The sequence below is a fragment of the Arvicola amphibius genome, chromosome 12 (assembly GCF_903992535.2).
Source record: "Arvicola amphibius chromosome 12, mArvAmp1.2, whole genome shotgun sequence".
Taxonomy (NCBI): Eukaryota; Metazoa; Chordata; class Mammalia; order Rodentia; family Cricetidae; genus Arvicola; species Arvicola amphibius.
Genome location: NC_052058.2, coordinates 39,772,804 through 39,799,073, shown reverse-complemented (window position 1 = coordinate 39,799,073; position 26,270 = coordinate 39,772,804). Strand labels below are relative to the sequence as shown.

The following is a 26,270-nucleotide window of genomic DNA, read 5'->3' as shown; positions in this document are numbered from 1 at the left end:
GTTCTCAGCTGCTTTTCTTTACTCTGATAACCAGCATTTGGGGGTGAAGAAGAAGGAAGAGAGAGCAGAGGAGAGCCGCACAGATGCGACCCCAGTTCTACTGAATCCCGGGCCCCGCCAGGCGGGGCGGGGGCGTGTCCGTCACGTGGAAGTGGCGTGGTGGCGTAGGGACCGAGCTGCGCAGGCGCGGAGAGCTCTGGTTCCTTCCCCCCCCCCCTCCCCCCCCCCCCCCCCCCCCCCCGCCCCCGACGCTGAGCTCCAGCGGAGGAGAAAGCGGGCGGGAGATACCTATGTCCACTGGCACAGCTCAGCGAGGCCCGTGACGTCCACGGAGGTGGGGTCCTCCGGGCTCAGGTGAGGATCCAGGCAAGCCCGCGACCGCGGGGAGTGGTGCGGATGGATAGAGGATGCGGCTCCACCTTGCCCTGGAGCCGCTCTCCAAGGTGCCCTCCGCCCACCCCAGAGATGTTGGGACAAACTCCATGTTTGGGGCCTAGAGACCCGGTCCCGAACTGGCACTGGTGGTACCCAACTGGGTGTCTGAATCGTTGGGGAAGAGGACTGAGAAAGCGCTTGTCCAACCTCGCCGGCAGGAGTTCTGGAGGCTGCCCAGGGCTGGCAGTGGTTGTCCTGTCTCTGTTTGGGTGCCCTGTGAGGAAGTCTCAGAGGCACCTGTTCCCCGTCTCTTGCAAAGGTTACCAACCTTTGACTTAAAAAGCCCAGTTGTAAATTTCAAAGTACAGCTGAGGTGTGGTGAAGAGGAGATGAGCAGAGCACATGGCAGCCCATCCTCCGGGTTTTTAGGCGGTGAAGGAGTTGGTGGAAATGGCCTAAGGTAGAGCAAAGAAAGTTAAGGTGCACCCTGGCAGGTATACGGAGGCACATACCCAGAGTCCTGCTGGCACCGTGCCTACTATCTGTCTTCAAAGCCCTCTTACCTAGATATCAGCTTAATTCGGGGGGTTATTTTTATTTCAACAATTTTTCCTCCTTGGAGCCTAGTCGATGATCTATTTGAATAGAAAACAATCATTTGGGTTTTATTTTGAAAAGCGTTGTCATGGAACCTGCTTATAGTGTCTTATATGCTCCTGTTTTAGCTCAGCCCTGGAGACAAAATTGGGGTTCACACTGCACACCCTGATTCCTCAGAAGATATTCATCAGAAAATAGTCTGTTTCATATATTTGGGGTAGTCGTTGACTAATCCAGAAATGAGTAAGAATTTAACATCTCTGGCAGTCTTTGTAAAGAGCTTATAGCATCTTCCATGTCTTTAATCCTGATTCATCTCTGTAGAAGGTGATTCAGGAATTGTTCCCATTTTACTGAAGCAAAACAGTGCCTGGTCCAGGTTCGTACAACTTGGAGGAATTGGACCTAGGTGTTCATTCTTGGTCTGGCCTTTCCAGTAGTCTCCTTCCTCATAAGGGAAGCCATTTGCTTGGGACCCTTTGTGTTGTTCCTGAAGGGGCTCAAAACATTCTCTCTCTCTCTCTCTCTCTCTCTCTCTCTCTCTCTCTCTCTCTCTCTCTCTCTCTCTCTCTCTCTCTCCTTTCTTCTTCCCTCCCTCCTCCTCCCCTCCCTCTTTCTTTTCTTCTTCCGGACAGGGTCTTCTTATGAGGTTCAGGGCACCTTTTAATTTTACAGAAGCTGTCTTTGAATTTGTAATGCCCCTCTCTCCACCTTCTGAGTGCTGGTATTGCAGTCTTGGTTTCTAATGATCGTCCCAAGCTTATGTAGCACCAGAAGGTTTGCTTAGGCCCAGAATCATAAAGATCATGCCCAGGCTTTGTTAGTATCTCAGGTTAAAGGTAACTCTCTAGCCAATTGCTAGTTGGCTGTCTGCCTCTGAAATGTTAAGAGTTTATTTGGACAGAGGTTTGTGTGGCAGGAACTGTAGAAGGTACTGTAGAAGGAGCCCTGCTCACCTTTGCACTCAGTGGCCTCTGCCAAGGGAGATTGCAACTGAGTATTGCCCTTTGCCTTTGGCACCGCCAGTTGGCACAGCCAGTGCAAAAGGCAGTGTCGGGGAGCCATAGTTAAGTCAGAGTATGTGCTGTGGAGAAGGACTCTCCCAGACCTAGAACTTCCACCTAGCAAGCAGACTTGCAGCGACATAGCTGGAGAAGTTGTTCCATGTTCGGTATGTATTTTGCCCTACTAGGACAGTGAGTGGATCCGAACCCTGGAAGAGATAAAGACAGTAAGACAATGCTAAAGCCAATGGGGTGGTGCATGCCTAAAACCCCAGCACAAAAGGAGGCTGAGGTAGGAAGGTGGCAAGTCCTGGGCCATCCTAGGCTACGGATCAAGAGCTCATCTTTTTAAAAAGTGGGGGGAGAAGCCCAATGTGAAACCTTTACAGTTTCCCAGAGTGCTGCCGTGTTTCGTGTTGTTCTTCTCACACACTCCTTATGATAGTCCTGCAGAATGACCTCCCTCACCTTTTCTGACCTCATCAGTAATCCTCCTGCCTCAGCCACTTGAGTGCTAGGATTACAGACATGCGCCACCACTGCACTCAACTTGTTTCCCAGAAGATCCTGAGGTGGTGAGGGATAAAATGGCCTCTCGGGACCAGACTGGGAGTTAGGACTTGTTTGCTGGACCCCAGTGCATTTTGGAGGCTTGCCCTCATCTTTCTGTCCATATGCATGCAACTTGAGAGAGAAGGTCTTCTAAGCCTAGGCAAGGGGCTGAAAAGTCAGCTGAATGGCCAGATCTTTGGGGGGGGTATTTCTCAGAGGAAAAGACTTTCCCAGTCAGCTATACCCCCTTACTCTTTGCTGTGCCTGTGCCTCAGTTTCCAAGTTGCTGACAGCATTATCTTTTTCTCCTCTGAGTGCCTGTTCACAGTTCCAACCCTAGTGTCTCAGTGGAGGGCTGGGATAGAGCCAGGCATTCACCCCAGTGATCAGAGCTGAAAGTTGAAGGTTTTGGCAAATAAGTGACAGCTCACTGCAGGTTGCTAATTCCAGAAGGTGGTTGTGGAGACTCTCCTATTGCTCCCTGTGTTTTCACCCTGATAAGCTGGCATTTATGATGGCATCTAGAAATAGCATGGCCTTGTTACTGTGTATAGGAAAAAATGCAGACCTGCTTCTCAGCAGAGAATGGGCAGTATGATCCTAAAGAAAACATCTGCCATTGGTTTGTAAGATGCTTGCCAGGGATTAGGCCTGGGAGAGACTGGGGTTCTCACTAACACCAGGTCCCATCCAGGAGTCTTGCTCTCAGCTTGCCTAAGGCCAATGATCCAGTCTCAGCACCAGCTGCACTTGACTCCAATGCATATGCATACTCTGAGCTTTAGGGCCCTGGTTCGTGGCTGGGTGTATGGAGCCTTAGGAATCCAAAGCAGGATAAGCTGGCTCAGATTGGGAGTTGGGGGTCCCAGACCTGAGCCCCAGCATTGGCACTGATGCCCTTCTTACCCATGTGGCACTGGGCTATTCCACTCCTCGTTTACTCAGTAAAGGGGTTGCTAGAGTAGAACTTTAACAGCAGAGGACAATGGAGAAGAGAAGAGCTGAGAAACATCCTTCCAGTCTGTTCATTGAAAGCCTGAGGCAAGGAAACCACTGCCTTTTCTTTCCCCACGTCTTCCCTCTCTTTCCTTTCTTCATTCTCCTGGGTCTGCCTCAGGCCAGCTTTTCCTGAGGTGGGAAGAGTCCCTGGGTGAGGCTGGGCAGGGCAGTGTTCTCTTGATGTTTAGACTGTCTTGCTGTCCCTACACGTTTCAGACATGAGTTAACCCACCCAGTGCTGACGCTCTGTTTTGTTAAGACTTTTATCGGTTCCTGCCCAGAGGCAGCTCTTTGAACCAGCGGGAGAAAGTGAGAATGTGCTCTCACAGCAGGCACTGGGTAGCGCTGGGTGCCCTCAAGGCTCTCCCTGTAGAAGTAGTCATTGGTGCTGCAGAGTCTGGCTGTGACTGTGGAGACAGAGGATTTCTAGTTTCTTCTGTCTGTTCAGGGACTATACTCGGGCTCGGATGTGTCAGCTCCCCCTGCCAGTGAGCAGCAGAGCTGGGACTCCATGCACGATCAGTCCCAAGCGTGAGTGTCTTCTCTAAAGCCAGGTTAGCAGTGTGCAGAATTACCTTCCACACAGAGGCAAAAGTGGGCAGCAACAGGCTAGCTCCAACTTTGCTCTACTATAAAACTTCAGAAGTAAAATTCAGATCCCTTCATTACGAATTTGATAAATTATATGTACCTTCCATTACCTATATTACATGTAGCAGAGCCTTGGTAAGCGCTGTTGGTGTAATAGTGATGATCGCCCCGTCTCCTCTGTACTGGGAAGTCAGGCAGATAACCAAAACGCAACACGTGAAGCCCATTTTTTCACAGTGCGCAGGGGTGTGCATATGTTAACACATGTGTGGGCCCTGTAACCAGATAGAGCGTTCAGTTGGAAATGCTTTCAGGGAAGGGTTTTAGCAGAATGTATTGTTTATGCTGGGTTTTACCAGCAGGTAGGCATCCATCTAGTTGGTAGGCAGGGCGAGGGAATTCTCGGTAAAGGAACGACATGAACAGTAAAGAGTGTGGTCTTGCAAGCAGAGTAGTGTGGTGAGGGTGCTGGAGGAGCCTGGGATGAGACCAGAATGGTGGGCTGAAGTTAGGCCCTGTCAGCTCTGGGGAGAAGCACACTGTAAGAGAAGCTGAAGTGGAGAGTAGGGAGTGATAAGATCACTCTGGCTAGGGACTGGAGAGACGGCTCAGCAGTTAAGAGCACTGGCTGGGCTTCCAGACTCTGGGTTTGTGCTCCAGCATCTACATGGCAACTCACAACCATCTGAAACTCCAGTCCCGGGGGATCCGAAGCCCTCTCCTAGCCTCACTGGCGCTAGGCAGGTCTGCACATGGTACACAGACATACGTGTAGGCCAAACACCCGTACACATAAGTAAAATAATAAATAAGAAAGACTACTCTGGTTACAGCATGGAAAGTGACGTGTAAAGAACCAAAGTAGAGGCTGGCCAAGTTCGTCCGCTTCTGAGCAGTTCAGAGTAATGGGGGGTTGGGCTTAGACTGTAGCCATGAGGTCAGAAGAGGCCTACAGACCCATGAGAGATAGACAGAACTCTGATAACATCTAGGCAGTGAGAGCCAAAGGAAGGAACATTGACGTTAGGTTTCTGGCCTTGAGCAGCTGTCTGGATACCTGGGTCATTGAGTCGGGAGCCCTAGGAGAGAAATAAATAGTGGACAGAGGTCAGTTTTGGATGTACTGCGACAGATACATATAAAACCCCCTACCTGGAAAGTTTGAGTCAGTAACAGGAATGGGAAGTCAGAGGCATTGCCAAGCAAGTGGGTGAGGTGCTGGCCTTAGATGAGGTCACCCAGGAAGGGTGCAGGGGCTCTGTAAATGGCAGAGAAAGGGGAAAAGAGAGGTGATGGATAGATACCAAGGCTCCTTGGTAGTCCAGTTGACTTTCTGGATGTAGACTTAAGAAGTGGGTACAGAGCAGGCCGCACAAAGAACCATGGACAGAAGGACCTGTCCCTTTGATGCTGTGAGTGTGACATGTGGCCTGTGTTAAGAGCCTGCCTGAGAGTGCACCCATAGCAGAGGGGAGTCTGCTGGCACTTGGGAAATGTTACAGTCTGCATGACTGCGAATGACTCAAATCTCTGCTCAGTTTTTTGAAGGGCTAGGGGGCCTTGGCAGCTGGCCACTTCGATGTATCCTGGAGATAAACCATTGGCAGCTGAAGGAGCCCTAGGGTTTCTGTGTGGCCCAGTCGTGCCTGTGGAGTGGCTAAGCTTAGGGGCCTAGGCAAGCCTCCAAAGCCCCACCTCCAACTCTCCCTGTGCCTGCTCAGCCTGCCTGCACACCCCGTGGGCCAGAAGGGCTTGTCAGCAGAAGCAGAGGTGTAGATGCCGCAGATGGTAAGTGCAGCTCCAGGTTTAGCTGAACGATGGATATAGGGGAGGGGGGCAGCCAAGCTGGATAAAGCCTGAATGGGCAGTGGGCCAAGGTGGGGTTAATGAAGAGCAAGAGTGTTGGGGCTCCAAAGAGAGCTGTTTGTGTTGATATCAGAGAACGTCCCTGTGCTCTGAGGAGCTGTGGCACACCTTCACTTTGGAGTAGAGAAGATGGGCCTGGGGAAGATGGCCGTGTTTGGCTTGGGAAATCCAGCTGGGTTCCCTCTACCAACTCTCAAGCGTCTCCAGACCTGAGCTGCCACTCTGAGCTCTGACAGCTGCTGTTTATTTGCCGTCTTATCCAGCTTCACCTTCTGGGAGACAAACGGATCAGATAAACCCCACCCGAGGGAGCTGAGTCCTAGAGCTGTCAGGTGGGGCTAGCCCTTCTGTAAACAATCTGCCAGTTGTCAGAGAGACTGCCCCCCTCCTTAAGGAAAGAGACAGCGTGGGGAAAAGAGAAGGAACAGCTGGTGTATGGTAAATTTCCTTTAGACCAGACGCGGTGACACTGTATTTGATGGCTGAAGGCAATAAACTGCCTGTTTGAAATTTTCCTGGAGATGGAGGTTCATGCCCTTGACCCCCACAGACCTACTTCCGAATGTGTGGAGAGAGTCCAGGTGTGGCTGCAGGGAACAGCTTTGGCGCAGCTTCTCCTGTTTGCTACAGATGGCAGTATTGCTACCTGCTGGCCCTGTGACAGCAGGGAAATTCCTGGACTCAGAACTTTAGTGTCAGCCCCTGCGAAAAGAATATTCTTTGCTACACAAGACAGTTGAGAGAATGAACTTGAGCCAAGTATGTCAAGTGACGCTCAGAGAATTCAGGATTACTGGCCTCCCTGCTTCTGTACTCAGTGGTCTTGGAGACACACATGGAAAAGCACTGACTGCTCCATCTAGATATGAAAAATCTCTCCCTGTGGCAGTGGGATTAACTTACTCAGGGACTAAGTCTGTGCAGCAGGTTGTCGTGGTATGGGTTCCAAGGCTTGCCGGGAGAAAGGTTACTTTAAGGTCCGGAAGCTAGGTGCTTCTCACTGCTTATCACCCGCAGAAGAGCAGCAGCAGGGGTGGGAGCAGCTTAAGCCCGTCACAGAGAAGTCCGCCTCCCCAGGGTACTGCAGATAAAGCACAGCCTGCACGAGTGCTCTCCCCCAAAGGAGTGGATCACAGTAGGCAAGGGCCTAAGGGAAGAAAACATCATGCCTGGCGCAGCTTTGATGCCTACATCTTGAATCCAAGTTGAGGTAGGGAGAGAAGGGAGTCCCTGGGGCATGATCAATTCCTGCAGGGGAAAGTTGAGTCTATTAGACGGCTGATTCCTATCCTATCCTTGACCTATGCCCAGTGAGATCTAAGCACACAGAATGAAAGGGGGTCTTAGGGAGGCCTGAGAATAAATGAGATCCTAGGACAGCATGAGAGTCACATGGAAACACAGGTGCTTTAGGTGACTTTCAGCAGGTTGGCTGGGTTGCTGCTATAGGGGTGGCAGCTTCTGGGTTTCCTCTCTCCTCTGCCAGTCAGTCTTCCATGCTAGGCTCAATCATTCCTGGCCCAGCCAAACTTTCACACTGTGAACTGTGTCCCACACCAATTGCAAAGCCGCTCCCTCTGTTTCTGTGGCTGCCCAGATTGACTCTCTTCCTTGTGGCCCCACAACCCAAGTGTTCTTACTCTTCCAAGCTGCCTAACCTTCCTACCGACTTTCCCGTTACTCTGTGAACTGAGCCTATGTCATCTTAAGGATCGTGTGTCATACTTAGTTCTCCCAAACTGCCATTTCGTCAACAGGTCGGTACTAAATAAATTATGAAAATAAGTGTTCAATCTAGTTGAATTCACTAGATGTGATCACTGAGCAAACGAGCCAAATGTTTGTCATTGGATGGTGGGGAAATGTAGCCTGGGGGCCTCTAAGAGTTCAGTAGGGTTGTGTTGATAGGAGAGGAGGTTCCCTGGACTCCCCAAATGCACTGCTGGGTTCCGGGAGTCCATTTGTAGAGTGGATGTAGGATGGCCTGTGCCTCCTCTTACAGAAATGCTTAGCACATCTGTGCACAGATGACAGCACTCATGTGCTCCTGTGTTATATACTCTGGCTTGTAATCCAAAACTGCTGTAAAAGGCATAAAAGCACCAGCATTTTTCCAGGCTGTGTGGATGCTCCTGTTTATAGCAGGTGTCTGGGAGCTGTGATTCCCTCCCAATTGTTCTGTGAACTATAATCCAGTAATGTGTAACTTTGCCAAAGAAAAATTGGAAGCAGGCCTGTGGAACATTCTTTCCGGCTTTGTCCAAGAACTTGATTGTACATAAGTCATGTTCATCACTCAACTGTATTTGAATTCATTTCAGCACTTGTCTGTGGTGAGCCATTGACCATAGACCACACTTGGTGTGGTTCTAAGGAAGCCTTCCCTCCCACTTGAAATTCCTTGCATCAGTGATACAGTGGCAGTCACCAGTCCTTCAAACACCCACACTGGCCTCCTCTGCTTTCCCTTTTCCCAAGTGTATCAGTACCAGATTCCTCTTTTTTTTTAAGGTCATATTTATTTCACCATCCCTTGCCTGGAGTTCTCTTTTAATTGATTAATTGGTTGATTTAATTTTAATGGTACTGAGGATTAAACCTAGGACCTTGTTCATGCTAGACAAGTTTTCCACCAAGAGCTAGTCCCATCCTCTTTTTACATTGAGACAGCGACTCAATTAATTTCCCAGGATGACCATGACCTTGATAGTATCCTCCTGTCTCATCCTGCTGAAGAGCTAAGATACATGCCTGTGCTACTAGACCTGGCGTCTCTTTTATTTCATAACTCAAATTTGAACTTTTGAAGCTGGCTTCAGTACTAGTCTGGTCTACCCTTTCCTTCCCAAAGTCACCACCACGGCTCACTTCTGCCCTCCTTAAAGACCCTTCTCATTGCTGAGATGTGGATTTCCCAACCTTCACTTGGTCTTTGAGAAATTTCCAGATCAAAACTTGCAGGGTAGAATAAGTGTTTGGGAGCGATTACTATCCCTGTCCTGTCTCCAGTCATCCAAGCATACAGAGTCAAGCTGGGAGAAGAACGTGGGGAAGTATCAGGGGGGGTGAGAACTTAGGGTGGTGTGAGAGCCAGCTGAAACGCTCGGAGTTGTCTACAGGGAGTTGTCAGGAGAAGGCAGGCTGGATGGACTACTGCTGTTCATGGTCCTGCCCAGATCACCGAAGCAGCAGGATGTGATCTGCCCCACTGAAAAAGGTACTGAGCCACATGGCTAACATAGCTCAGAATAATGGGTTAATATAAGCTACAAGAGCTAATACATAGCCTGAGCTAATGGGCCAATCAGTTTTATAACTTATGGAGATCTCTGTGTGATTTTCTTTGGGGCTTGCCGGCTGTGGGGTATTGGGCGGGACAGAAACCCCAAGCAGGCCCAGCCCATCTTGTTACAGTTTCAGAATGGAATGTGTAGTCCAGTTTTAATTTGGGCCACCAGCTCATGAATAACAACATGGAGACTTACTATTAATTATGAAAGCTTGGCCTTAGTTTAGTCTTGTCCCACTAGCTCTTCTAACTTAAATTTGACCTTTTATTAATCTATGTTTTATCATGTACTTTTTACCTTTCTTTCATTCTGTATGTCCGACTCCCTCCACGTCTCCTTGGCGGCTCCTCTGTGCCTTCATCATCTCCTGCTTCCTCTCTCTCTGCCCAGAAGTCCCACCTATACCTCCTGCCCTGATGGCTATTGGCCGTTCAGCTCTTTATTAAACCAATCACAGCAATTTATCTTCACACAGTGTACAAATATCCCACAACAGGGATGATTCTGGATTTGCCACCCCGAGACAAAAGGATACCCTGCTGCAGAGAGCCTTACTAGTGAGGTGACCATGCCCCAGCTGGGAATAAGGCTAGATTCCGTAGGGTCCCCTTCTCTATGCAGACACCTCTGACTCAGCCTCCTCTGAAGAATTTTGCTCCTTCTGATGTGACACAGACCCTACTCCCTGCTCTCCCATTCATTCAGCAAATAGCCCTTCAGTTATATTCTCGTGTATGTGCATGGGGGCAGGGCTGTGGGAGGATGCCCTCTTAGATACCCATGTTTTTAACAGTGGCCATCTCCAGGTGGTAGGCTTCGGGGAATATTGCCTTTCTCGTCAGCTGTGGTTTTATGCACTGGCGCAGTTGAAACTGTTTTTTTTGTTTTGTTTTGTTTCTAATGGAAGCCTGTTTCATTTCTATAATGAGTGAGAAAGCTCTTCTCAGCTGGGAGAAATTGACTGAGACTATCTGTCTACCCTGAGTGAGGCCCTGCTGGGCAGTGGCTGGGGCTTTGATGAGTAGAATGTCGCCCTTGTTTCTGGGAGATTCTTAAACTCAAGAGGAAGACGGGGCAACAAAACAGGAATCCTCTGATCGCAGATGAGAAAGCTGTCCCTACCCAGAGGGGTGACAGCTGAGTCACTTACTGCCCGTGCTGTGAAAGAGAATGAGGTTGGTGAGGAGAGGACTATGGGACAGGATCAGTGCGGCAGAGGCACAAGAGAGGCTCCTAGACGGCTGTCATTTCTCTAATTACTCCTGACGCCTGAGCGAGCTCCTTGGGCACAAACGTGCACGTGTCTGTGCTTTTCCCACGCTCTCACAATGGGGCTGAGACAAGCGGCTGAGCGGTTCTGACCAGTCTCATGTTTCCCTGCTTCAGGCCCTCCTCCCCTGGGCCCTTGGCCCGTTGCCCACTGGAGTCTTGGGCAGGAGGTCAGATTCCAGCTGCCCTGTGGGAACAGTAACATCTTCCTTCTTCTCAATCTCCAGACATGTCTTTCCTCCAGGACGCAAGTTTCTTCACCATGGGCATGTGGTCCATTGGTGCGGGAGCCCTGGGGGCCGCTGCACTGGCAATTCTCCTGGCCAACACAGATGTGTTTCTGTCCAAGCCCCGGAAAGCAGAGCTGGAATATCTGGAAGACATAGACCTGAAAACGCTGGGGAAAGGTAAGGCGTGACTGCCAGCCTCGGTACTTTTCCAGGGTGCTGGGATGCATGTTTAACCTCTTTAGTTTCCTTCCTAAAATCATTCCTTTTTCTTAAAGCAATATTAGAGGAAAATCTAATAACAGCTTTTAAATTGCCAATAGTTTTACCACCCTAACACAGTCATTTTTACTTTGCTGTATTCCTTTCCATGCTTACATATAGTAATCATATAAATGTAATCTGGGTATTATTGTCTAATTTATCTTTTTCTTATCAAAGTCATTCTTCACTCTCTATTACTGTTGCCTTAACTGTGATGATAAATTGCTCCGTAATATTTAGTAATATTTTACCATCACTTAATAAGCCAGAGAGTATGCTGAGGAATTCCAAGTCTTTTGATAATGTCATAAAAATAAAATAAAATCAATAGGGTTCTCTGAGTTGAATGAGCTCAAGAAACACTGTGTATCCAGTTCTGTGTTCCTGATGCTTGATAGTGGGCCTGCTGCACAGTAAGGATTTGCACATTGTAAGTGGGGGGTCTGGGGAGCCACTGGTACTTTGTGGTTATCCTGCCTGTGATGAAGCTGCAGACAGGGACCTCTGTACCCATCCTCAGGGGCCCACCTGGAATTCATGGCAAGAGCTGTGAGCCTCACTCTATCACGCCAGCTCTACCCCTGCCAGGTGCATTCCACACAGAGCTAAGGCTCAGTGGGCTTCAGTCGTGTCCAGCTGTGGCAGGAATTTTTTGGTACACATGAGGGCTCACTGTTGGATGGTCCTCTGTCCAGTACCCTCCAGAGAGCAGCCATCATCACTCCCTCAGTAAGTGAGGGAGCTGGCCTCGGGAGGCAGGAGTGTGGAGGTCCTAACCCAGGCAGGCAACCTTAGGACAGTGCAGAGAGACTCCTGCAAGCTTTGTTCAGTCTCCAAAACCTCACATGACAGCAGCCTCCCTCCTCCCTGTTTCTGTTCACACTGCATCCCACAGGTACTTGGGTACCTCTGGAGAATACTAGAACAATTAAGATTCATCCATAGTAAGTCCTCACTAACTCTCCCGAGCATCTCCTTGTTGGGTGTCTTCCACTTTATTCTGTTTTCAGTAGTGAAAGCATTGGAGTTAACATGTTTAGACTAATTTAAATTTTAAAAATGTTGATTTTTGCTGGGAGATCATGGCTCACACTTTTGTTCCCAGTACTTAGGAGGCAGAAGCAGACTGATCTCAAAGTTTGAGGCTAGCCTGGTGTATAGAATGAGTTCCGGGAAAGCTGGGTCAACACAGAGAAACCCTGTCTTGAAAAATTATAAAAAATGAAGACAACAATTTTTTTAAATATTGTTCATTTCTTTTAATATGCTTTTAAGGGTACTTTTGGGAGGTACTTAGTTTGGGCTCCACAGAATTATTACAGTGTCCAATGCTGCTAGCTATAGGTGGAATTTGCCAATTTTGCTAGAAATTAGTGCAATTTGGATGTTCTAGTTGAACACTGATTTTTGTGGGAGAGGGATCTTTGGAGTGTACGGTGGAGTCATTAAGCCTTATTAGTGTTCTTTGGGAAGGTGAGTCTTCCCTCTCTGTGCTTGCCTTCTTCTTCTTCCAGGTGTGGAGTACTCCTCCTGGCCCCCTCTAGGCTGGGTTTTGGCCTGAGCTTGGCTCAGTGTAGTTCAGGAGCATCTAGGCCTTCTAGGCAAGCCTATGAGGAGATAGTAACTCTCCTTCTTCTCCTTCAGAATCAAGGACATTCAAAGCAAAGGAACTATGGGAGAAGAATGGGGCTGTAATTATGGCTGTGCGAAGGCCAGGCTGTTTCCTCTGTCGAGCGGTGAGTGCCTTTGAGGATCTCTTGGAAGGGAAGCATTCTGACAGTGGGGTCTGGAGTATTTCCAGCCAAGACCAAAGGGCTTATGTGTGCTCTGAGCCTTCTGTCAGTTCTGGGTGCTTCTGTTATTTCCTCTATGCATTTGTTTTGACATTTGCTCTGTTTTTTGTTTTTTGTTTTTTTCTCTAACAACTCTGTATATACTGGTGGGGTTAGTAACAAATCTGCTTTCTTTGTCCATCAGACCTTTTGCCCAGTATGGTAGCAGCCGTGTCCTGCCCTGCCTTTTCATTAGATCTAAGACAGCAACAGGAGCAAATTCTGAGTTCCTATTGGTCAGCATAGATGCACACTTGTCAAAATAATGGTCTGGAGAGCTGAGGAAACCTCTCTGTCAGCCATCAGCTGCATGCAGGGACCTCCTCACAGAGGCACTGTAGAGCATTTGTGCATGTGAGCCTCTCCTTGGGACCCACTGGAGTCTGTTTCCACTCGAGATCATGGCAGCTTGTAGTGATGAGCTGCGGGCAGGCCTGTTTCTCATCTCGCATGGCTAGCTTTACACCCGAAATAACAACACACAAATTGTATTCTTTTAAACACTGCTTGGCCCATTAGTTTCAGCCTCTTATTAGCTAATTCTCACATATCTTGATTTGACCCATATCTAATAATCATCAGATAGATAGAAGACACACCTACATCAGCAGCTCTTCCCTCTGTGCTCTCGCAGATTTCTGTCATAGCAGTGTGAATGCCTTTGGCCTGTAGGCTTGAGTGATGTTGAGGCTCCCTTACAGGGTAGTTCCAGGTTTCCCAGTCTGGAAGCCATCCCAGTAATGGAGAACACATACCAGGGCAGAAGCTACAATAATCGAGGCAAGAAGGGATTTTGCAGTGACCCAAGCCTGGCCTTGTCAGTCTATAAATGAGTAAAAAGAGGGCCAGGTAGTTTGGGTGGCCTGCCTAGGTGGCACAACAAGCCCCAAGTTCTGCGATAACTGCTTTGACTAAGAAAATTGATTGGGGTTCTCTTGCCCTTGAAACCACTTGGCTACAAAGCCCGTAGCCACTTTGTCCCTGTCAGGGCCATCACTCTCATTTCCCTGGAAGCCTGGCTACCACTATAAAATTTCTTTCTGTTGTGTATGTGTGATACAGAAGCCACAGATGCTGCTGAGTGCACAGCTTTTGCAGCTCCTTACCTGCCAGGCTCCTCTTTTCCAGTTTTTTTAAGACGTTCTCATGTGGCCCAGACTGACTCCACTTGCTAGGTAGCCCTTGAATTTCTGGTCTTCCCATCTGCACCTCCTGAGTGCTGGGATTTCAGACATGTATCACCATGTCCAATTTTCTGTGGTGCTGGGGATTGAACCCAGGGCTTTGTGCATGTAAGACAAGCACTCTACCAACTGAGCCACATCCCTGGCCTGTGCAGGGCTTCTCAAGGGCACCTTAGCAATGCAACCTGTTGTCACCATTCTCATTCTACAGAGGACAGTGGTACAGAGGTTGCCACAAAGCCAAGCTGTCTGCTTACTGTGTGTTCACTTATTGCTGCTCTAGCAAAATGCCACACATTTGGTGGCTTTCACAGCTGTTAGCTTACAGACTGGAGGTCAGAATTCCCAAATGGAATCTGGTTGCATTCCCCTGGAAGCTGCAGGGAGAAGTCTATTTCCTTGCGTTTTCCACCCTTCCAGAGCCCACCACTTTTTTTCGCTTGTGATTTCTCCCTCTGCTTCTAAAGTCAGCAACTGCTGCTCACCCATTGTCACATCTAAATACTAAATACTAACTTTCTTTCCCCCCTCCATCCAAGATCCCAGTGATGGCCTTGGCCCCATCCAGTTAGCATAGGGCCTTCCTCCTTTAAGGCCAGGTGATCAGCAAGCTGTTTCCTGTCAGTCTCAGTTCCCCCTGGCCATGTGACAGGTCACAGGCATTCAGAGCTGGCCATCTTTATGGGTTTGTTATTTTCTTTCATCTTGGAGGTGGAGGGTAAACTTGGGGCTCTTGATTCCCAATCTGAGATGCCTCCAGACACCAGCAGAGATGCTGTTCTGACATGATCTGTTGAAGTCAGTGACACAGAGGGGGGTCCCAGGAGCCACAGCTCTTGGTCACTGCAGCCAGTTTTCCTGTGTTCTGCTCTGTGCCCTGGAGCAGCATTCAGTGGAATCTTACAGTGTCCAGAAAGCCGGGTGGATAGAGACGAGTGACTCAACAGACACATGGGCAGGAGTTTCAGGACTGTTTCCTCTCAAGGGCTTTAGATGGTGACAAACCCAGAGGAAATTACCCAGGAAAAGCAGTGAACCTCATTTCCAACAGGTGGTCTTCAACCATATCAGAAACAAAAGGCCCTCTCTTCTGCTCCAGTCAAAATTTGCTACTCAGTAGAGTTCTTGATGAAATTATGTTGTAATCAATCCTGTTTTGTCTAGCTATGCTTTCATTTCTTTCTTTTTTTTTTCTTATTCTAGGAAACATAGTTGCTTTCATGTTACATTGTATTTGTATCAGAGGTGGGCCAGCTACATTTAAAAGAACTTCCTGATGACTGTTTAATTCCAGCACCTTATGTGGAAAAGGAAGTAGTTCTTCAGGTTGAAGCTTTTCCATGATTTATGCAGTATTGTTTATTCTTCCAGAACATGGTTCATGAGGGTCAAAGATGTGTGTACCAACTCAACTCTGCCACATCTTCCCATTGTCCATCTTCAGCTCTTCCTGCCATACATTCAGGACATTCGAACATCCAGCCATGTTCTAGATACTATGAAGCAGAGACAGACTGTCTAACAGTGAGACATACTTAGGAATCCAAGTGATAGTGCTTGATGATGACATGAAGGCTTAGCACAAATAAAAACCACACACACACACACACACACACACACACAGAGAGAGAGAGAGAGGGACAGCAGAGAACATGCTTGAGACGTAGGGACAGGTCCAGGAGACCATTCTAGAACAAGGATAGCTTCCCAGTAGGTTAGATTAGAGCTGGAAAGCGAAGGAAATACCTAGGAGGGAATGGAGGGGGTCGCCTTGCATTGAAGCTTGGAGGCCACAGTCACATGGCCTTCACGCATATGTCTGATGGACCCGTGGGCTAGTATACAAGGCAGGAAAACTTGTCCTGACTGAGCATAAAGGACATGTTTGGGACAGCCACTGTTCCAGAGACTCCCTGGACATATTTCGCTTTCCCACTTTGAGAAGATAAGAAGCCTGGGCTGGAAGTCCACCTGAAACCCTGTCCTGAGGCCTGGTGTCTGACACATGCTGCGTTACAAGGCCTGACTTGTCTCTGTGATTTTTGTCATCTCTCTTCCTTTGCTCAGTGTCAGCCCTGCCCTGGGCAGTGGTTTGTTTGTTGTTTGTTTGTTTGTTTGTTTTAACAGCACCTCTCCAAGTGCTCATGTCCCTGAACTGTCTTCTATAGGAAGCAGCAGACCTGTCCTCCCTGAAGCCCAAGTTGGATGAACTAGGAGTCCCTCTCTATGCTGTGGTGAAGGAGCAGGTTAAGGCAGAAGTAAAGGACTTCCAGCCTTATTTCAAAGGGGAAATCTTCCTGGATGAAAAGGTGAGTGTGTGTGACTGGAGAGAAACCTCAGTGTGTAAGAGTCTTTCCTCTTCTTCCAAAGGCCCCTCATTCAGTTTCCAGCACCACAGCCTGCAAAGCCAGCTCCAAGGGGTCCAGTGCCCTCTTCTGGCCTCCGTGAACACTGCACATACTCACACACAAATGCCTGTATAAACACAGTTAGAAATAAAATGCAGAAAGACAGAATGTGTTACAGGCTTGTGAGCCCTAGGCTGGGAGGTATGGTACTTATCTGGGAGAGGTTGCTGGCCTGGGACTAGAGGAGGGCCTTCCGCTTCTGTTTGCCTGAACTGGCAGGGTCCCCCAGCTCTCTGAGCACAGCGCAGGCAGACTCAGGAAGGTTGTTAGCTGTTATCTAAAGGCTTTCTTTTTAATTGACCCAGGAGGGTGGAAATAGCAGCAAACTCCAGCCCCTTGGAATGAGCCTCTGCCCCTTAATTTATGCAGCTGTGCCTCCCTTCTCTTCCCCTGCACAATGTTGTAAGGAGAGAGACGGTGGGGGCAGAGTCGTTTCCCTAGATTGGAGCTACCATGAGGCCTGAAGTTGCTCTCAGTGGTATAGTGCTTCACTGACACACACAAGGCCCTGGGGTCATCCCTGTATCACAAAAATAGCATAAAGGGTTTTTTTTCTTCTTTTTTTCTTTTTCTTTTTTCTTTTTTCCTTAAATCAGAGCTGGCAAATTTTTATTTCCCTAGGCAGTTTAGTATGTCCCTGATGTCCCTGAGTGGACTGATGTGTTAGGCTGGCTCTGGGGCTTTTGGCATCCTTCCTGGGGATGAAAGACATACAGATTGCTCACACAAGATCTTCTTGCTCCCTAGAAAAAATTCTACGGTCCAGAGAGGAGGAAGATGATGTTCATGGGCCTCATCCGTTTGGGTGTGTGGTACAACTCCTTCCGGGCCTGGAATGGAGGCTTCTCTGGAAACCTAGAAGGCGAAGGCTTCATCCTCGGAGGGGTTTTTGTGATAGGACCTGGAAAACAGGTAGGATCTGTGTTTGCGGAAGACCTGTGGAAATGAGGCCAGACCCAGAGAGGGGCAGGTATTGGGTGTGGAGTCTCCATGTCTAGAGTCGCCCATCCTTTCTCCCAGCTCTTGTCGCTGGTCACACGTCTACCATATATATGCTGGCCTCTCACACACTTTACAGTCATGCTAGGATACAGTCGTGCTGCTCACACTGCAGATGGCGACCTTGACTGAGAGGAAGTAAGCAGCTGTACCAATGCACTTGGTCCAGCGTAGCACTGCAGGGGCCGGAGCCCAGGTTTTCTCATTTCATGTTAGGTTTCTTTTCTCAGCCAGATATCTCACTTTTATTCTGTTTGTGAATATACTCGGTTGGGATGTTCCCAAACCATCGAGGATAAATGAAGAGAAAAGCAGAGAGGAGAAGGGATAGATAAAAGCAGTCTGGCTGAGCGGTGCCAGCGCATGTCTTTAATCCCAGCACTTAGGAGGCAGGCAGTTCTCTGTGAGTTCGAGGCTAGTCTGGTCTACAGAGCTAGTGCCAGGACAGACTCCAAAGCTACACAGAGTTGTTGTCTTGAAAAACAACAGACAAATGAACAAACAAACAAACAAAGCAACCTGATGAGGGAGGGTGGCAAGGAGGTATGAGAGAGACCACCGTGCTTTTCCTGTGGAGATCTTGGAGCCAGGGCTGTGCCTAGAGAGAAAACTTATTCTTCTATGGATAGGGTGTTAGGAGTCCTGGTAGTGAGGACCCAGAATCAATGTGGGGACCCTGAGGAAGAGTAGGGGAAAGAGAGATGAAGTCCCTGGAGGCCTGGGAGGCAGGTGGACACTCCACATTGGGCCTTGGGGCTTCCAGTGCACATATAGCAGGCATGGGTCACAGAAGGAAGACCTGGTTATGACATGCACATGTATACAGAATGGTTGGATCTTTGGTGTTTTGTTTCTGTAGAAAAGCAGCCTTAGTCTGCATTGTTGGACCTCACAATATAAGAGAAATAAGAATGAGAACCAAAATCTTTTAGTGTTAATCTTTATTTCTATTCTTTTAAAAATGGCATTGGTAAATGTTCTTACTTACTCATGTTAGAATTTAGTATTAAATGGTGTCGAATTCGGCATAGTTCTGTCTGTTGATTTCTAGTAAACATACGAAGTGTCTTAATGGTAATGGCTGCAAAGCACCTGCCTGTCATGTCTTCCATATGACCAGTCTGGGATGTTAGCTTTTCTTGTTTCCATCTCCGTGTAAGGAAGTGGGCCTAGGGATAGCAAACGAGTCAGCTAGAGGCCCCGCTGGTAAGCAGCACAGGAAAAATTAAACCCAGGAACCCAGAAGGATACCGCCTACAGATTGTCTGCAATTGTCCTCAGCTGTGGTCCTCAGTGACCTGGCCCACATGACCCTCCAAGGTGCCCTCCCTGCCCACCCTGGGCCCTGTGGGGTTTCATTGTCTTCCCTCTGCCTCCTGTGGTGGCCTCTAGGGCAGGGTTTGGCACAGCTGCTAGCCTTTTCCTGCCTGGTGATGATTCACTTGGTACTCATGGCTGGGCTCGCACATTCCGGGTGTCCTTAGGTGGGGTGTTGGTTCTCCATGGAGTTTCTGGAAAGGGGGAGGGTGAACTGAGATGGCGGGCATCAGGACTCACCTGGGTCCTAGTGGAGGTGGCTGCTGTCTCCCTGTTATGTCAAGTGCCTCTAGGTATAAATTTTTTTTAAATAATGATTTGTGATTCCTACTTTAAATAAATGCATATACCAGACAGAGATTCCAAAAAGAACAAACTAGTTAGTGGAAGGTGGGTTGAGCCTTCATGTCAGCTGCTGAAGACAACCCACGGGGACAGAGCTGATGGCAGTGGGTTTGCTTCCCGTGCCATTATCTATTCTTCCCTGCCTGCATTTTCACTGCCTGCATTTGGCTTATTGAGCAAGTAATTGCAGTTTCGCCATTCACTTCCCAATAGCCAACACAGCATGATGGGGTTTTAATTATTGTTTATTTGTTTATGTGCCTGTGTGTGCGCGCGCACACGTGTGTACAGCAATGTGCATACACAATGCATGTGTGGAGGTCAAAGGACAACTCTCAGGAGTCAGTTCTTACCTCCCTTCCTAAGATCCAGGGTCTAAACCCAGGTTATTAGCCCTGTATATTGCAAGTGCCTCTACTGGACAAGCCTTCTTCTGAACCCAACTTCTTTTTTGCTTTTTGCTTTGTTTTTGTTGTTATTGTTTTTATAATGATAGAACACCTTAGAGATCATTTTAAATTTAAGGCTAGTGTCCAGATACATTTAGTTAGAGAACTCTGACAATTCCTGATATCATTTCACTACTTCAGAGAAACTGGGATGTCCTGTGTCCTATGTGTCATTGTGTTTTCTTCATAGTATTGGAAGTGTGACCCCAGTTTGGTTTCTTTTCTTTTCTTTTTGTGGTTGCTTGTTTTATTTTTGTTTTTCCTGACAGGGTTCCTCTATGTAGCTTTGTTACCTATCCTGGAACTTGTTCTGTAGACCAGGTTGGCCTCTAACTCACAGAGATCTGCCTGCCTCTGCCTCCCGAGTGCTGGGATTAAAGGTGTGCGCCGCCACCAACCAGCTGTGACCCCAGTCTCTTAAGAGGATTGAAGGAAGGAGTGGGGTCTGCCATCTCAGATGGTCATTTAGAACCCATCAACGTGGACTCTGAGCTCTACTTTGAGGATTTTTCTCTTTTCATTCTCTTCTCTCCCAGTGTGATAGACTTTTATCTGACTGTCATCCAGAAAGTCTTCCACCCACCCTGGCTTCTTGTGTCCCAAATACTGGGATGTAGATTCCTCAGTCCCCTTCTTCAGAAGCCTGGCCTCTTCAAGGGCAGGTGTGGGTTTCATTCAGTGCTGGGCTCTTGGCTGCCCAATCACAGGGCTTGACGGACAGCAGAAGATCAGAGTCCTCATCATGATTGAAAACTGACATCCCTTCCCGTTTCTGCTGTAGGGTGTCCTTCTTGAGCACCGAGAAAAAGAGTTTGGTGACAAAGTGAACCCACTCTCTGTTCTGGAAGCTGTAAAGAAGATCAAGCCACAGACTCCAGCCTCAGGGGAAAGCTGATCATGTACAACAGCTGACTGGAGGAGAGCAGGGCCTTCACGCGTCTTCACTGAATGAGCTGTGCTTCAGAGAGCTAGGAGCTGCTGTACCATATTCACTAGGGATTGGTGATATATTAATATTGTGTTCTGTGTAGGCCCAGAGTAGGTTCCAGAGAAAAGTGATTAAAATCTAGCAGATCACTCGGAGTTTATTTGAGAAAAGATCTAGAAAATCCAAGGCTTAAAGTTGACTGTTCCACCTCCTTTCACATGATATAGCCTGATTGCTAGTATTTGAAGTGAATTTTATTATCGTATATAAGAAAAAAACCTAAAATCTAAGAAAAGTGGGACTAAGAAACAGCTCAGTGGTAGAACATTTACCTAACACGCACAAGGCCCTTGGGTTGGATACACACACACACACATCTAAGAAAAGTTGGTGATTAACTTGACAATTAGAGAATACAAGGCTTTTTGTTCGGTATGTTTTCTGTTAACAGCTTGTTATGTAATGCCAGTGGATCACATACAGCATCTGCTGTGTTACTGGATAGTTTGATAAAGGTAAATTACAAAGTGAAGTTTCTTGTGGTCTTCTCTTCTGAACTCAGAAATTTGTTTCAGTGGACAAAGCTGTCACCTTTGGCTCTAATAAAGCATGCATCAGAAATATCCTCTGTACACAAATTTTCTTTTTCCTTGTTCCTCTTGCTTCAGTTTCATGTTCAGGTCTTACAGACACGAGCCACCACAGCTAGCAAGTCACAAGATTTTTCATTGATGAGTAACAAAAAAAGTGTCACCATACTGTTGGCTAACAGTGAAAACTCAGTATTCTCCTGGGAGGGAGTAAGGAAGGGCAGCTCATGTGACCGTGACCTAATGGGGTTAAAAATGGTCAGAAAGATTCATCCCGTCATGCTTGTTAGTAGTTATGCTGTCTTCTCGGGAGGAATGAGCTCAGCATTGAAATTTGACAACTCCCTTCATATTGTTCTTATGGCCTAATCTGGTAAACCAAAAAAAGAAGGACATCCTGAAGATGAAATATAACTCCACCCATTTGCTGAGTTTGAATTTTGTCTCAGAAGTATAAGGTCAGGCCGGGCGGTGGTGGCGCACGCCTTTAATCCCAGCACTCGGGAGGCAGAGGCAGGCGGATCTCTGTGAGTTCGAGAACAGCCTGGTCTACAAGAGCTAGTTCCAGGACAGGCTCTAAAAGCTGCAGAGAAACCCTGTCTCGAAAAACAAAAAACAAAAAACAAAAAACAAAAAAAAAAAGAAGAAGAAGTATAAGGTCAGAGCCCGGCAGTGGTGGCACATGCCTTTAATCCCGGCACTCAGAGGTAAAGGCAGGCAAATCTCTGTGATTTCAAGGCCAGCCTAGTCTACAGATTGTCCCAGGACAACCAGGGCTACATAGAGAAACCCTGTCTTGAAGCAAACAAACCAAAAGAAGTATAAAGTCAGCAGAGCCCCAAGGAGAGTCTTCCTGCCTTCCTCCACTAAGACACCAAGTGGTCCAGTGGCAGAGAAGTGGATATGGGAGTCAGAGGAGTACCAGGCTAGAATCTGCCCTCTAGGAAAATAGGGGAGCAGACAGGCCAGCAGTCAAGCCAGGGAAGGAGGCAAGGTGGGACTGAGTATGCAGATCGAATGAGGGGGATGGCGTAGGACCGAGATCAAACAGGGGTCTGACTTTGGGTGGGGATGGCTACATAAACTGCACAGCCCCTGCTGTTCAGGATTCTGTAGTCTGAGGCAACGTCCTTCCAGTCCTTGCGTCGGGTTGATATGACTTCTTTCCCAGAAGCTGTATTCCCTGGGCCTCTGGTACTTGATAAGATAAGTAAATAAGTTTTCTGGAGGCCCCAAAGACACTGGAGGGCTCAAAAACAGTTCTCTCTTGTGCCGAAAAGCAAAAGGGAGGCGGCTCATGGGCAAAATGTTTGTTGTGCTTGCCTAGGGATCTAGATTCCCAGCACTCATGAAAAAAGCTGGGTGTGGCACTAAGTGCCTCTAAAGTCATGAAAGGTGGAACCTGGAGGAACCTGGAGGGCTAGGATAAGGTAGGGGTAGGGAGGGTGAGGCTGCTAGCCAGCCAGTCTACCCAGTAGGTGAGCTCTGCGTTCAATGAGCTGTGAGAGACCTTTATTCCCAGCGCTTGGGAGACAAGCAGATCTTTGTGAGTTCGAGGACCTCCTGGTCTACAAAGTGAGTTCCAGAACAGTCAGAGCTGTTACACAGAGAAACCCTGTTTCAAAAAAACAAACAAAAACAAAACAACAACAGAAAGGAAAAGAAGGAAGAAAGGGAGGAGGGAGAGAAGGAGGGAGGAAGGGAGAAAGAGGGAGGGAGGGGGAAGGAAGGAGAGACAGAGAGAGAGAGAGAGAGAGAGAGAGAGAGAGAGAGAGAGAGAGAGAGAGAGAGAGAGAGAGAGAAGAAAGAACAAAAAGTAGAGAGTGGTAGAGGAAGGCGCCTAGCCTCCACCTTTAGCCTCTACACACAAACACACTAATGCACACAAATTTTAGAAAAGCACACTTCACGAATGAATGCACACATCTTATTGGTTTCTCATCCACCAGCCATGTGCTCTTGATCCTCAGTTTCCACACAGTCCTCTCTCCAGTTAGTGTGGCCTCGTGGAAACCACACGAGGAAGAGTGGAGAGGGCCCTAGTCCTTGTTTGTGCCTTCAAGCAAAGCTTCCTTCTCCACACTGGTAAAGAGGGTGTGAAAACTGCACTTGTCATTCAGAAGTATTTATGAAGAATCCCGGAGGGCTTGGCAAGTAGGATGCCAGCACTCCACTGGAGCATCTCATTAGGAGAGAGACGTGAAGCTGGAGGCTAAAGGCAGTAGAGATGTATTTCCTTCCCCTTACAGGACAGTGAGCATAATCATGGCTACAGACCCACAATCAACACTGATCTGCAGAGACATTATTGGGAATTACTCTGTGTTGTGTGTGTGTGTGTGTGTGTGTGTCTGTGTGTGTGTGTCTGTGTGTGTGTGTCTGTGTGTGTGCCTGCAGGTATATTGACGTGGTTTCTGATGCATGAAGAGGCCAGAAAAGAGTGTTGAATCTCTTGGAACTAGAGTTACAGGTAGTTATCAGCTACCATGTGGATGCTAGAAACTAAATTTAAGTCCTCTGGAAGAGCAGCAGGTCCTCCTAACCAATTAGCCACCTTTCCAGCCCCTTATTTTTTTAATTATTATTTTACATGTATGATTGTTGTACCTTCATGTATGTCTGTGTGCCATGTGTGTACTGTACCTAAGGAGGTCAGGAGACAGCATCAGATCCCCTGTAATTGTAATTACAAAAACTGGTCCAGGTTAATGTGATCAGGCTATGTTTGGGGATGGGCATGTGTTTGAAGCTAGACTTCTAGCCTCTCATGGGTCTAAGAATTAGCATACCTTTCTTGATAACTATACTTTCATTGTGTGGCTCTCAGGTCTTTACAGACACTCTGTAAGGTGTCTTAAAGAGATAAGGGACTGACAGCTATAAATTTTAAGTGATTTTTTTCTTGAGACAGGCTCTCATGTATCCTAGGCTAGCCTCAAACTCCCTATTCAATGATAAATTAGGACATAACTGCCTCTAGGTATGATGAAGGAGGTGGTTTATTGTAGATATGAGGGAGAGCAGACCCAGAGGCAGCTGGGAGGGTCTAGACTGAACCAGGCCATGAGAGGAGAGAGTGGTGGGGGAGAGCATGAGAGGAAGTTACCAGAGAGTGGGAAGACCGCAAAAGAGGAGTGGTGGCCAAGAAGCCAAGAATGAGGCAGGAGACCAAGACACCTCATGTCCAAAATGGCTGGGTTGTCTGGGGATCAGGCTGGGGGAAGGGAAGGGAAGTGCAGCCCCTGGGAGGGAGAGGTTTAGGCAAGGGGAGGGGTGAGAAGTGCTGAGAGGAGACACAGACAGACACTGGGTGGGACTTGTCCCAAGTTTCTTTGAGACCTAAAAACTATGTAGCTGAAGATGACCTTAAGCTCCTGCTATCCTCCTGCCTCCATCTCCCAAGTGATGAGAGGACTGTGCTACCATACCTAGTTTATTTGGTACTGGGGTTGGAGCCCAGTGTTTCAGGTATGCTAAGCAAACATGCTATCGACTGAGTTACTTCACTCTACCCTAACAATTGTAAATCTTATAAAAAATATTCTGCCTAGGGATATAGTTCAGTAGTAGAGTCCTTGCTTAAAATAAATGCCCTATGAAAAGGGACTTTAGCTGCGTATAGTTAATGTGCTGGCTGGGACGAATGCTAAATTGTCTTGGCAGCCTTGATCTCTCCCAGGTTGAGGGGAAATCCAGCCTTGGGCTGCAGGGGACTGTGCAGTGTTTGTTTAATTCTCTTGCTGGGCATTAGGTGACAGAACCCTTTGAGCTGTTGAGGTTTGGCACTGTTAAGATTTCTGTATAGCAAGGTAGGGCAGCCAGTTTTGAATAGTTAACAAGATCAAGGTGATCTTGATGTTAAACTATTTCATGGCTCACACTTGAAGCAGCAAGGCTCTAATGACGACCATGGGAAAGTATTCACTTCTGTGGATTCCAGGCTGGAAGCTTCAGCAGTCCGTCCAAATGCCAACAGGCTTCTCTCTTATTTATCTGATAAGTCAAGGAGAATCTACAGTAGAAATGGAGAGAGAGTCCGACATCTCCCTGCTGTAAAATCAACGGAAACATTCATTTCTTCCCTTTTCACTTTTAAACAACTTTGGATGCTGAGACTGCTGGTTACTCCAGAATCTCTGGGGGGGGGGACCCAGGAGACCCCCCACTCCCCTGAGATAGAGTTTCTCTGTGTATCAGCTCTGGCTGTCCTGGAACTTGCTTTGTAGACCAGGCTGGCCTCGAACTCACAGAGATCTGCATGACTCTGCTTCCCTAGTGCTGGGATTAAGGGCATGTGCTGTCTGGCAACATTTTTTTAAACTTTTATTCTTCTCTCATATATTACATCCAAAACCCAATTTCCCCTCCCTCCACTTCTTTCAGTCCCTCCCCCTTCCTCCCCTCTCCCTCAGATCAACTCCCCCTCTGTTTCCCTTTAAAAAAAAAAATAAAGCAGGCCTCCCAGGGATATCCAATGAGCATGGCCTATGGAGATACAATAAGATTGAACACAAACCCTAATTTCAAGACTGGATGAGGCAACTCAGTAGGAGGAAAAGGGTCCCAAGTGCCAGCAAAGGAATCAGAGACACCCTCCACTTTTATTTTTGGGAGTCCCACAAGAACACCAAGCTACACAGTCATAAGGTATACGTAGAGGACCTAGCTCAGACCCATGCAGGGTTTGTGCTTGTTGCTTCACTCTCTGTGAACCCCTAGGAGCCCCACTTAGTTGATTCTGTGGGCCGTATTCTCGTAGTGTACTCAACACCTCTGGCTCCTACAATCCTCCTTCCCCCTCTTCTGCTGTGTTCCCCTAGCTCTGCCTAGTGTTTGGCTCTGGATCTCTGCATCTGCTCCCATCAATTGCTGGATGACACCCCTCTGATGACAATTAGGCTGGACACTGATCTATGAGCATAGCAGAATATCATTAGGAATCATTTCATTGACTTAGTTGTTTATTTATTTACTTATTTATTTATTTGCCAGTCGTGTTTGGTTCTATACTGGGACTCTGGGCTGTTCTGCCTCTGGTTCCTGGCCATCCAGGCAATGTCAGACATTCCTGTAGAATGGAGGGCAAGGGAGGCATGAGAGATAGATCTATCAAGAGCACAGTCTCTAAGAACAACAATGAATAAATGGGACCTAGTGAAACTGAGAAGCTTCTGCAAGGCA

At 47.8% G+C, this 26,270-nt stretch overlaps 1 protein-coding gene across 7 annotated transcripts; it reads left to right on the top strand.

Annotated features, from left to right (window-relative positions):
- Nucleotides 1-226: 226 nt before the first annotated feature.
- Nucleotides 227-21,122, top strand: Prxl2a (peroxiredoxin like 2A). Of its 7 annotated transcripts, none has more exons than XM_038348970.2 (7): nt 246-354; nt 5,660-5,909; nt 10,774-10,953; nt 12,682-12,773; nt 16,222-16,362; nt 17,209-17,373; nt 20,353-21,122. In XM_038348970.2, the coding sequence occupies exons 3-7, from the start codon at nt 10,776-10,778 to the stop codon at nt 20,464-20,466; spliced, it is 690 nt and encodes a 229-aa protein (XP_038204898.1). In that variant the 5' UTR covers nt 246-354; nt 5,660-5,909; nt 10,774-10,775; the 3' UTR covers nt 20,467-21,122. The 7 variants fall into 7 exon arrangements, with proteins under 7 accessions (XP_038204900.1, XP_038204896.1, XP_038204898.1 ...); XM_038348971.2 differs by lacking the exon at nt 246-354 and adding an exon at nt 2,006-2,146 and having other exon boundaries at nt 10,791-10,953; XM_038348969.2 differs by lacking the exon at nt 246-354 and adding an exon at nt 2,006-2,146.
- The last annotated feature ends 5,148 nt before the right edge of the window (nt 21,123-26,270 follow it).

What these genes read in the sequence shown, in the direction of transcription:
- Prxl2a (XM_038348967.1), top strand. An exon ending in AAATCTTCCTGGATGAAAAG is followed by an intron (nt 16,363 to 17,208) that starts GTGAGTGTGTGT and finishes CTTGCTCCCTAG; the next exon opens with AAAAAATTCTACGGTCCAGA. An exon ending in TGATAGGACCTGGAAAACAG is followed by an intron (nt 17,374 to 20,352) that starts GTAGGATCTGTG and finishes TTTCTGCTGTAG; the next exon opens with GGTGTCCTTCTTGAGCACCG.